The following is a 13017-nucleotide window of genomic DNA, read 5'->3' as shown; positions in this document are numbered from 1 at the left end:
CTGGGCGACTGCCCTAAATGTAGGCCAGTGGTGATTGAGTGAAGCAGTTTGAAACTTCAAGCTTATCTTTTAATGATGTTTCACTTGCCTACCATTTTGTAATCAAACAGAAAAAATTCATTGGATACAAAAATTACAACTAAACACAGTACTGTAGAATCAGTCCACTAAAAGCACTCACGGTGTTTTGTAATTGTTAGTTGCAACTCAAATGAACCCTAGTTCTAGGAAGATCAATAGAAGTCAATCGCTGGAGGAAATGTGCAAACTGTGTGTAAATGACCTTCGCTTTCAACAATAGCATTTACAACTGAGCAAGTGGCACGTAGCTGTCAGCTTGCATTCGGGAGGTGGTGGGTTTGAACCCCTGAAGATTGTTTTCCATGGTTTTCAAATTTCACATCAGGCTGTGCCTTAATTGGGGCCATGGTCACTTTCTATCTGATCCTAGGCCTTTCCTATCCCATCATCGCCATAAGACAGTGCGACGTGAAGCAAATTGTAAACAAAACTGACACTGCACATTATGTGTGGACTTCAGATTAACAAAGCTGTACTGTAATAAAACTTACTATTTCTTGTGTTTGATGTTTGAGAGAGAGAGAGAGAGAGCGCTTCTTCATGTGTGTATTAAAGTTTGCTTATGTTTTGTAGGGAGTTTTATGAGGATGTCTTGCCTGAGTTCGAGCTTCATGGGAGAGTAGTAGAGTTCAAAGTTTGTTGTAACTGTGAACCTCACCTTCGAGGAAATGTTTATGTTGAGTACTCCACCGTCCGAGAAGCTGTGGGAGCTTTTCAGAAGTTTCAAGGACGATGGTATGGTGGTCGACAACTAAGTGTAGAGTTTACCTGTGTTTCCTCATGGAAGGCAGCTATTTGTGGTGAGTTGATAAACAGAAGAGCTGTATCACAGAAACAGCTGATTTTTGGGAAATAAAACAATAACTTTTTCTGCGACAAATTTTTGTTTGGGTGAATAAAATTCAGTTACATTGTTATTTTAGATGGCTTCAGTTATTATGGGAAATAAGGATATTAGTTTACACTATTATTTCCTAATTCTAACTTGATATACCATTTGATAGAAACATTCATGTACAATTTCTAGCACTGTAGCCAAGATTATATAAACAAATAAGGATAAACACTCTGTCGTTTGCTTTCATTTTATGATTAAGTTATTCTAGGTTCACTCCCGTGCTGCAAAATCAGCCTACAAGTTGACTGATATGAAAATGATTTGAACAGAAATCTATCATCTTTGCCACAGAATATTGTACATTAAAGTTATAAAATCACTATAAAAGCTTTGCTGCACTGTGTTTTGATTTCCACCACTATTCTGCCATTCTGTGTAACTGAAATAAGGAAGTAATTAGTTTAACCAAAAGAAACAGCGTTAAAAGTCAATTCAAGGATAAATTACCAGAGAAATCCCTGCTCTACCATAAACAGAACAACTGTATCACAGAAACAGCTGATTTTTGGGAAATAAAACAATAACTTTTTCTGTGACAAATTTTTGTATTCTTCTGGAAAAATAGGAAAAACACAGGGAAATACAAATACAGAAAATATACAGGGAAACACAGTGAAATGGCTGTCACATCAAAATTAAGCTTTCAGTCCAAGATTGGATCCCAACAGAATTATCAAACGAGACTGATATGTAGACGCTATGTGAGTCATACGCAGTGAGTAGTACTTTCAGAGAGAAAGATAGAGACAGAGTGATGTAATAACCAGGGAAACGTGTTAGAGATGAACGTCTTAACCAGTTTACACTGTACTGAACTTGTTACTGTTGTATTTTAGTGTACACTATGAATTGGTCTGGTGAAAATGTGAAAATTTCATCAACCGTGGCAAAATGTCTAAAGTCTTTCATTGTTCCAGGCTTGTTCTTCAAGAGACGTTGTCCAAAAGGCAAGAGTTGTAACTTCTTGCATGTCTTCCGAAATCCAGGTAACCAGTTCTCTGACTATAAATATCAAAATCATCGGCATCGTCGGCTGCTGCGGAAGGAAAATACACGCTCACGTTCCAGGTCTAGGTCACGGTCCAGATCTTGGTCGAGATCTAGATCAAGATCTAGATCCAGGTCCTTGAGTCCACCCAGGCGTAGAAAGCACAGGTGAGACTTGACATTTAAATTGAGTCCTCCTTTGTTTGGCATATCAAAATACAGTTAACTGAAAATATTTCATTTGATCAGGATTAAGAAAGTAATTGTTACATTGTTTACAGCCAAGCCAACGATCAACGAAACTGGAGATGGTCCGAAACACCAGAGCCTGGTGCACGTCTTGTCAATGGTGAAAACCAGCACAATAGTTCTTATCATAGTAAAGATAGGGATAAGAATCGAAATAGAACCCGCCACAAGAGCCGTGATAGGGATAGAAAACAGAGTTCCAGTCGCAGACGTTCTCGTTCGAGGGATGCTAGCTCACATCGCAAGAAACATCGCCGGCGCTCATCGGACTCTGACTGAAGGTAGGTGAATGCAGAACCAAATATTTCATTTTCCTTGAATGTACATAATATATTTAATTGTTTTAGGATAAGTATTACACAGTATTAAGGGCTTAAACTGTTGGTTCGGTTTAAACTTTGGTTTATCTGTCAGTCGTCATAAAAGGAAAGAAAAATTCCACCTAATCAATACATTTATTTTCTTGTAAAATATTACAATCTAGGACGGTTTAGACCCTTTATAGGTCATCCTCAGCCATATCAGAATCACATTTGCATTTCTATCTTATACCTCTTAAAGACCTTCATGATATACTATTTCATATTTTCAATGAAAACTTATCTTAAAAACTTACAAATTTACAAGCGTTATGATAAAATTAAAATTACAAAACCTTGTCTTATTATATACATGCATTTTGGCTGACAGAATGTGTCAATGGGTTGATTAAGCATCTATCATAGGTGTTTCTTTTTTGCTTATTCTGTTGAATCGATTCCCATTCTATGCTTATTTGAAATATTTATTTACAATCGTGAATAGACTATAAGTAAAGTGTGATGTATAAAACTTGCGTGATAACTATAATAAAATATCATGTTACAGCTTTACACCATATTACTGGAGTATTACTGCTTTAGGTAGAATATAAATGCGTGTTGACTTTTATAAAATATTTTTACATAAAAGCACTAAGATATTTTAAAGTGTAATTATTATACTTTAGAGTCTAAAATACTTATTGCTTTGGATCTTGCGTTGTTTTGTGATAAAATATTGTAACAATTTGTCTTTATATAACATTAGATATTTAATGATATTTAAATATGCCGTATATGGTTGGCTTCTAAGTCTACTGATTAAGTGTCAGTTCCTTCTTGCATAAATTACAAGTTTCATAATGTGATGTTTATGTATTGGTGAAACATAAATGTCTATTAACTAGAATGCTTATCATTTACTACAGAAGTTTCTTAAAACACTTAAAATGTCTTGTAATATAGTCAATGTATTAGTGACATTGAAATGTGTTGGCCTTGATTCTTGCGTTATATTTTGCACTATTTGCCTTTTTTATACTATGTCAAATATTGGTCCTTATAGGTTCCATTTGTAAATAACAACACTTTCCTCTAATTATGAGATGGATCTATACAAGCTTTGATACGCATTAAATTATGCACTATATGTATGATTCAATCCTTTGTTTATTGTCTTGAACGTATTCTGGCCTAACTTCTGTTCTGGAGTTTTCTCCCATCAAATGCCGTAAAAATATGGTCGTTCCTTTCCCTGTTTGAGGCTGGTAAAATCTGTAAGCCGAAATTAATGAAGTGAATTAGATTTCAATAGAAGTGTAATATTGTGTGAATATGTAAAGCCTGAAATAATCTACTTACTGCTGGATGTTTGAAATGCAAGTTTCTTGGCCGTTTGACGAGTAATGTACCTCGTACTGATGGTTCTGGTGTTGTCTGTTGTGAGAGGGGCGGAGGGAAAAGTAGGGGAGGTTGCTCCGCGTGTATGGGCGGAGTCATTAAGGTTCGCTGTCTGCGCCGTAGCTTCTGTATGACGTCGTCTGTTGACTAGTTTGATGTAGTCATTTTTTAAGACAGGAACGATTTTATTGAACAGAATATTGGTTTTTTCAGATGACTCATTTATGTTATAATTAGGATTTGCATACTGATCTAGCATTATATATAATTCTTTGCTTATATTAAGCAAAGGACCTTTAGGTTCTACATTTAATATTTTCAAATCATTATTTATGTCCGTAAAATTGTGCTTGTATTCATGCATATGCTGCCCTATTGCCGAGAAATGATTATGCCTAATTGCATTTACGTGCTCATTATATCTAGTCGTGAAATTCCTGTCCGTACGCCCCACATAACTTGTTAAACAGTTGTTACATTTCATTTGGTAGACTCCTGGTTGAAGATATTTGTTACTACTATTTACTGATTTGCTATTACATATGATATGCCTATTATTTTGTGTAGTCCTCAATGCTATTTTAATGTTATGCTTCCTCAGAACATTGGTTAGTGAATATACGCCCGTATTATTGAAAGTGAAAGTTGCGTGATCTGGTTTCGTCAGAGTAGTATTGGGTCGTGATTTGAACTTACGAATGATGGAATTAACCATTTCTTTTCTATAACCATTTTTTTTTGAGTTATTTCATGAATTAGCTGCAGTTCATCTTTGAGATCTGCTTTTGACATCGGTATATTAAACGCTCTATGAACCATACTTTGATATGCTGCTTTTTTATGTGGATTAGGGTGATTAGAATCTATTTTTATGGTATTTATTGTATGTGTAGGTTTTCGGTAAATTTTGAAGGTGAGATGTTTTTCGTGTCTAGTAACCGTTAGATCTAGGTAGTTTAGTTGACCGTTATTCTCAGATTCCTTGGTGAATTGTATACATGTATCTATGGCATTTATTTTATCCAATATTGCATTTTCGTTGGTTGTTCTGTTGTCGATGATGACAAATACATCATCCACAAATCTACACCAAAAAGATATTCCTTCAATTTTGCTAAATGCAGTATGTTCTAAGTAGTCTATGTATATATCTGCTATTATCCCGGAGGCGGGTGATCCCATAGGTAGACCTGTTTGTTGGTAAATTGTATTGTGAAATTTAAAGAAATTGTTATTGACTGCAAATTTGAGTAATATCATAAATTCTTCAATTTCCAATGTACTTAATTTGCTATGTGTTTTGAGATTAGTTCTGATTATGTTTATGGTTTTGTCAGTGGGGATATTTGGATACATATTCGCTACGTCATAAGAGGCTATGGAATGATATTTTTCTAACTTTAAGTTCTTTGTTTTTTTTACAAAAATCTATTGAGTTTCGTATGCTCTTATTAGCCTGAAAGGAATAGTGATTTTTTAGAAATTTCTGAATAAATTTAGAGAGATTATATGTGGGACTAGATCATAAATCAAGATTATCTGTCAGTTACGTATTATAAAACTTAATCTTCAGTTTAACTAAAGATTAATGTGATAGCCACTCATCTACGATTTAAACAGAAGTTTAAGAATACATAACATTACAGCATGACAGTACGAATGGATCTCGAAGATACTTTTGGGGTGTTTGAAGAAATACTTAGCGATGATGAAGAAGTGGTTCAAATTATTGAACAACCATGGGCACCACGAGTTTCTGGAGCAAGGGCATGCCACTTGAAACTGAGTTCTTATATAGGTATAGGCTATAACCCTGCTTCAACAAATTGAACCTAGAATAAAACATGCAACCAAGCGAGTTGGCTATGTGGTTAGGGGTGCGACTGTGAGCATGCAGTGAGTTCCAGCCCTACTGTTGACAACCCTGAAGATGGTTTTCCATGGTTTCCCATTTTTGCACCGGGTAAATGCTGGGGATTTACCTTAACTAAGGCCATGGCCACTTTATTCCAATTCCCTTTCCTGTCTCATCGTCCTATAAGACCTAACAGAGAAGTAAACTTAAAAGGTCCACCTTTTCAATACAAAATATGTTATGCTGATTACAACATTTTACTTGGTACTAGTTTCGACGCCGATATGCGTCATCTTCAGCCAATCTTGGGAAAAGGCATTTATACACATAAAAATACATAACTCATTGTAACATTACACTTGGAAACATAGTTAAAATAATACAAGTTACAGCTAAAATGAAACATAAAACTTCTTGTAATAATGAGTTAAAATCCTGATAGTCACTATTCAAGCAACACTCTGAACACTTTAAAAATGTCATGTTACCGGGCGAGTTGGCCGTGTGCGTAGAGGCGCACGGCTGTGAGCTTGCATCCGGGAGATAGTAGGTTCGAATCCCACTATCGGCAGCCCTGAAAATGGTTTTCCGTGGTTTCCCATTTTCACACCAGGCAAATGCTGGGGCTGTACCTTAATTAAGGCCACGGCCGCTTCCTTCCAACTCCTAAGCCTTTCCTATCCCATTGTCGCCATAAGACCTATCTGTGTCGATGCAACGTAAAGCCCCTAGCAAAAAAAAATGTCATGTTATGCTTTTGCGTTCAAGTTAAAACCTTGAGAGTCCTGGTTTCGACCTTGAGTAACACATTTTTTCATTAGATAAAAAATTCTGTCATTTTTCACTAGTATGCAGTGGTCGAATTACATAAGAAATTTCTCTGTAAAGGATCAAAATCAATCTTGTAAAAGCTTGTGAACAGTCACTTGCATTCAGATAATTGAGATTGTCAAGTCTGATGAGGTGGAAACCATGTTACAATAAAATCCACAAGGAAATTTCACAGTTCAATGCAGATCTGAAGCATGGAAAAGAAAATGGCTTTTAGAATTGAATTAAAAGAAAAACAGAAAGAAATTAGGTAATGTATGAGAGACTCACCTCATAGGGCCTGTTATGTGACGTGTGTTGCAAGGAAGGAACTGGCGTAATGACGAGCTTGAGTAAGCAGTATTCAGATTTGTGGGGTATTCGGGTGTGACATTGCCCTGATGTTGGACGGCATGGGAACACGACAGCAGGCATGTTCGCCGTTAAGGTTCCAGTCGACCACATCTGACCTCACATGAGAGGATCGCCATATTGTGCACCAAGCACATCATGACCCCTTCACATCTGCACCTGTCATCCGAGAACAAGTAATGGACTCCTGCAACATTCTGTGTCATCCTGCATCATTGGTTGGAAACTAGTATCAGCTGGACTAGGGATTACTGTCCTCTGCTTAGGCTGCCAATAACACCATGACACAAACGGCTGTGTTTGGAGTCGTGCTGTGACCGGCAGGCATGGACTGCTCATGAATGGCACTGTATTGTGCTCAACGATGAATCACGATTCTGCACTACCCCAGATAACCATTGTCTGAGAGTATGTCGGCGACCTGGGGAGAGGTCCCATTCTTCTAATGTTTTGGAGAGGCACAGCGCTGTTACTCCTGGTGTCATGGTGTGGGAAGCCATCAGGGGTGACTTCAGGTCATGGCTGGTAGTGATTGAGGTAACTCTGACGGCACAACGGTACATCATGGACATTCTGCATCCTCGCGTGTTACCTCTTACGCAGCAGTATCGTGGTGCCATTTTTCAACAGAACAATGCTCGTCCATACACAGCATGTCTCTATAAACTGTCTGCTTGATGTTGAGATTCTCCTGTTGCCAGCAAGATCCCCAGTTCTTTCCCCGATAGAACATGCGTGGGACCAGCTCGGATGTCAGCTCCATCTCAGTGCTAGTATTCAGGATATCAAGGATCAGTTACAACAATTGTGGGTCACCTCACCTCAGGAGAGGATAGAACGGCTTTATGACACCCTTCCCTACTGGCATCCAGGCCAGATCTGATGCAACATCATACTGATGGGGGGTTCATATGCCAAGTTATTTGTAAATTTGACTCAATTTTGTAATCACTAAAATAACATCACACCCTCGCAACACGTGAAGTTCCATTTTATTTTCTCCTCCCCTTCTGGGTGCTTCAATTTGCAGTTGTCAGGCACTGTATTTCAGAACCCCCGCGATAAGCTACTGAGAGCATTGCGGTTTTAACCCTCCAGTAGTATGATTATTACGATGGGAGATTTAGTAGAAATTCAAAAAGGCCATTCTTTCACGGGCTATTTTGCGTGTGGCAAATGTTGTAGCTTCTCTTGCTCTACAGTACATAAAATTACAAACAGAGGAAAATGACATGTCAGTAAGTAACAATGATTTTTAAAAAGATACCAAGTTTCCCAGAGTTATTGGTGCCATTGACTGTACCCACATCAGAGTACAGTTTCCTAGAGGAGATTCAGCAGAGCACTGCAGAAATAGGAAGGGGTTCTTTTCATTAAACGTGCAGGTTATAGCTGATGCAAACCTAAAAATCAAGAATATTGTAGCAAGAGGTCAGGATTAGCACATCATGCCACCATATTCAATAGTTCACTACTGAGGGCTCAGTTTGAATCAGGTGTGCATGGTGTGGCATCAGACCGTATCTAATGACACCACTTCCGGAACCTGGTACTCCTGTGGAATCATTATATAATGAATCACAAATAAGAACAAAACATTCTGAACAGCTGTTTTGTCTTTAGGCATAAGACTAGCTACACAACAATATGAAAACAGTAAAATCAGTAAAACAAACTCAAGGTTGATAGAAGCGGAGTACCATAAAACGTAAACAACAGGTTGGGAAACATGACAACTACAAATGGATGTGGAAAGTGGCATGGACCCTACGATGTATCTGTTGTGAAGGGAACAATAGTAGATGGTAATTTCCCTTGAATATTTTATTTTTAAATGAAACAAACCAAACTCATTATAGAAAGAACTGAACAAAAACATTCATAAGATAAATATAAGTGTTAACTGCGCCTGTACCAAGGAACATTTTAAGTTACACTTAAGTGTAAAATGATGCATTGTGATTTAAATGAGGCTAAGCCCAATCTACACAAATTAGGAAAAGAAAGTAATAAAATCTTAACAGAGGCACAGAAAACTTGCATCAGTACCTAAAACGCTTCCAGTAAGGAGCATAGGTGCTTGTGTTAAGAGAAGCAGAACTACAGGAGGCAACCCGAGGAAAATTAAAGTACATGTTAGTTACAAGGTTAAAAATGAAAAGGGAATTGCCTCCAAAAACAAAGGCTAAGTCATTACGACGATTTTAGCAGTGAATGTGAATCCCAAGGATAAACTCCTGCACAAGATAGAATTACATTTAAATGAAGTTAATGTCTGAAATAAAAGAAGAAACATTGCTTACCCCAAGACAGTTATCCCATGACGTGACCGATGCAGGAGCACGACCACTCTCAAGGATGGTCAAGAATCAAAGACGCAGAAACAAACTCGCTCCCACGGAAGGAGCGGATGACGTCGAGAAACAGGAAATGGTGCAACCACCAAAGTAACTAATCAGGATACGGAAGTTATCCTCAACTTTTATATTCACCAATTATATTTTATCTTATTTTCACCAATCAGAAGTGTCTTCATTCTTTCGCTGACAAATATTCAAGAGAGTTCTTTTACGGAACAGGAAATTTGCCTCTATAACGGCCTGTTTAGGTACAGGCTGTTTCTCTATTTTATTAATAAATTTAAAATTCACATCTACATGATAAGTTTACACACACACACACACACACACACACACACACACACACACACACCCCCACACCCACACCCACACACACACACACACACACAAAAGTTTTGGAAATTATTTTTAAAACAATAAATGAAGAAGTTTCCATCGTTTCCCCACTGCTGTCTTAAATCCTGCCACAACATGAATGAACCTGAGCCAGACTTGGTTCATGTGGAAAAAGACAGACTATAAGGTACATATAATGGAAAGGGCATTATGGATTGATGTAAACAGGGGTGCTTGTTTGGCAAATACTAATTCAAGATTACTTTTCAAATGTATTGCAAAAATAATAACTTAAATACATTAACTTTCACTCAGTTTTTTTTTCTTCTCAGAATCATTTCTAGATGTAATTTCTCTTCTTATTCTCATTTAGTATTCTTTTCTTTTCATCTTTCTTCTAACCTCAAGTCTAAATTAATGCTTGCCTTCTGCAGGTCAGTCAGTTCACCTCTAGCAGCAGACAGTTTGCTGTATATTACACAGCAGTCCATTGTCAGATCATTCTTCCTCTTCCTGGATCTTCTATCAGTTTCTCCAGAATCCCTGTCGGTTTGGGCATCAGCAATCAGGGAACTGAACACAGGCTGCCTCTACCTCGAGAAGTGGGCTGAGTCCAGTACTGCTTTCACCTATCGGTTTTTCCTCAACCTTCTGTTGAGTTCCACCACCTCCACTCTTGTACACTTTCTGCTTTTCATCTGCAAACTTTTTATTTGCTGACTTCTTCACATTTTCATACTCCACTCTCAAATTTTTACCTGATCTGGGTATGCTGCCCGTACAAGAATTGAATTCCTCAATAAGTTTCTCCCATGCCAGTTCTTGTTCTTTCAGTGTCGTAGCATTCAACTCAGTAGTGCCACTGTATTTCTGTACTAATTCCACAGTCAATTATGTCTCCTTGGAAGAATAATTAGGATAACTTTAATTGTTTTTTTTTTTTTCACCATTCTCGCTACTGCCAGAAGTAAACAAAACGTAATCGACCCCTTGTAGGTGGTTTCCCCTGCTTGTTGTAAGAGTTAGCTAGAAGGGGTGACCAAGGGATATGGAATTGGAACCGTGAATTACTTGTGATTAGTACCATTACATCAGGAACACCATGGGTCGACATTACTTGCAATTAGTACCATTATGTGAGGAACACCATGGATCTGGGCATTGCCTGTGATTAGTACCATCGTGTGCATCCCACCAAGTTGGGGGAGTTGGCACACGGTTGCACAGACTAATGTTGATCGGGAGAACATGCCATCCACTGTGCTAAATCGTGTTGATTCCCCTGTATTGAGAATGGGTCTGCGTTATATATGAGTAGTACCACTATATGAGGAACACCACGGGTCTGCATCGCCTGTGAGTAGTAGGCCTACCATTATGTAAGAAACATCATGGGTCTGTGTTACCTGTTAGTGCTGCCATTATGTGTGACGTACCATGGGTCTACATTATCTGTGATTAGTACCACTATATGAGGAACACCCTGGGTCTAGCCAGTGCCTGTGATTAGTACCACTATATGAGGAACACCATGGGTCTGCGTTGCTTTTGAGTAGTACCATTCTGTGAGAAACACCACGAGTCCACTTTACCGGTGATGTATGTTGGGTATTCAGCCCGAAGGCTGCTCTGATCCTCCACAGCTCTTCCAGCAGCTCTCATATATAGCGTAGGCGTCACTGAAGAGGTGAGGAGTGAGTTAGTTTCCCGTTGCTTTCCTCACCGAGCCAGAAGTTGCTATACATATCAGTCTGCCAAGCCCACTTAAATGCATGCATCAACCAACCCTATGAGCAATATTTTCATACCTTTCATAACAGGGACTGGCTGCATATGGAGTGGCATTACTAGCGTCGCTCATACCTCGTCACTTTCATATTGTCAAAGATAGAGACAGGTCAATGAATGTAACAAATTATTCTGGCCCATACCAGAAGACATAGTACACTGTAAACATTAGATCTTACCAGCTAAGGTACCAGTGATTAGTACCGTTATGAGGGCCCAATGACCTGGATTTTGGACCCCTTTGTACAAGTATCAAAATATGATTTTGCTTTGGAAGGAGTCCACAGTTCAGTTTATACCATTGTTTTAAGTAAATCTATGGGAAGTTGGGCTATTGCAGATCGGATCTACTGATTGTTTTACCTTCATAATCATTTTTTATTGTTGTCTTTTTGAATTCTAGTCAGTGGATGGATTATAGAATGTTGATTATCATATCATTACCCTTCATCCTGTACCATTAGGGGCTGATGAACTAGATGTTAAGCCCCTTTAAACAACAAGCATCGTCATTATCATCAAACATAATCAGTAGTCATCCTTTCTCAGAAGTCACTTCTACCATGACCATATCGTTCCTTGTCGACCACAGTTAAATTCTTCATGACTTTTGTATTGAAATTTTGTTATAATCATTTGACTACATTTTATTTTTAAAATGTTTTTAATAATAATACTAAAATGTAAGTAAGTAATTCGTCTTTACTCGTGGCGAAGTTAGTGCTCAAGGCCCTCTCTTACATTTAACCACAACATTAAAAATAATTAACAGAAATATAAATTTTTAAATACAACCATTTTTATTAAATATTTTTTAAAATATTTGTTGGTGTTGTCGACCTATGCAGATCACTAGTGGTCGAAACATGTCCTGTAAGTTTTAATTTTATTCAATTTTGCCTGAGGCATTAATAAAGTATCGATTAGGTGGTTATTTATACTTACTTCTAGACCTATCTGTGTCGGTGCGACGTAGGGCAACTGTTGAAAATATGTTCATTCACACACTCATTCATACTTCACTCATCGTACTAGTCAGCTAGAAGTATTCAGCAAGTGATTTCAGTAATCCATCTCAAATCTTGTAAAATCTGAAGAATTTCTATCTTTTCTGTACCTCCCATCATCAGGTGTTCCGCAAGGTTCAATTCTAGGGCCCATTCTGTTCATTTTGGTGATAACGATTTGCCTTCTATCTTTCAGCCAAGCAAGTTTCTGTTATACGCAGATGATTAAAAAATCTTTAGGGTAATAGAGCCTGAAAATGACTGCAAACTTGTGGTATCAGATGCCCTTCATATTAGTGAGTGGTGTAAGAAGTGGATGTTGCAGGTCAATGTTTCAAAGTGCAATGTAATCAGCTTCACTCATAAGAAATCTCCTGTCGAGTATAATTATGCTTTCAATGGCGTATTTTTAAACCGTATAGATATGATAAATGATTTAGGTATCATAGTAAGCAATGCAAATGGCAGGACCATATTGATTATATAACAAGGGAATCTCTTAGGTTTCTTGGTTTTCTTAAGAGAAATTGTAGGGATTTTGTTTCTGTTCGAACTTTGAAAACTCTATATATTT

The 13017-nt window shown here is 37.8% G+C and overlaps 1 protein-coding gene across 2 annotated transcripts in view; it reads left to right on the top strand.

Moving 5' to 3' along the window:
- Positions 1-13017, top strand: part of LOC136877159 (U2 small nuclear ribonucleoprotein auxiliary factor 35 kDa subunit-related protein 2) — a 129475-nt gene that overhangs the window by 67040 nt on the left and 49418 nt on the right. For both annotated transcript variants that reach the window (XM_067150972.2, XM_067150971.2), the window contains 3 exons: positions 655-881; positions 1897-2134; positions 2248-2496. In XM_067150972.2, coding sequence (XP_067007073.2) covers positions 655-881; positions 1897-2134; positions 2248-2494 — 712 coding nt within the window. In that variant the 3' untranslated portion in view covers positions 2495-2496. The remainder of the gene's footprint in view (positions 1-654; positions 882-1896; positions 2135-2247; positions 2497-13017) is intronic.

Source organism: Anabrus simplex, chromosome 7, assembly GCF_040414725.1.
Source record: "Anabrus simplex isolate iqAnaSimp1 chromosome 7, ASM4041472v1, whole genome shotgun sequence".
Classification (NCBI taxonomy): Eukaryota; Metazoa; Arthropoda; class Insecta; order Orthoptera; family Tettigoniidae; genus Anabrus; species Anabrus simplex.
The sequence above is the reverse complement of the archived record's forward strand: the minus strand, read 5'-3'. Positions and strand labels throughout refer to the sequence as shown.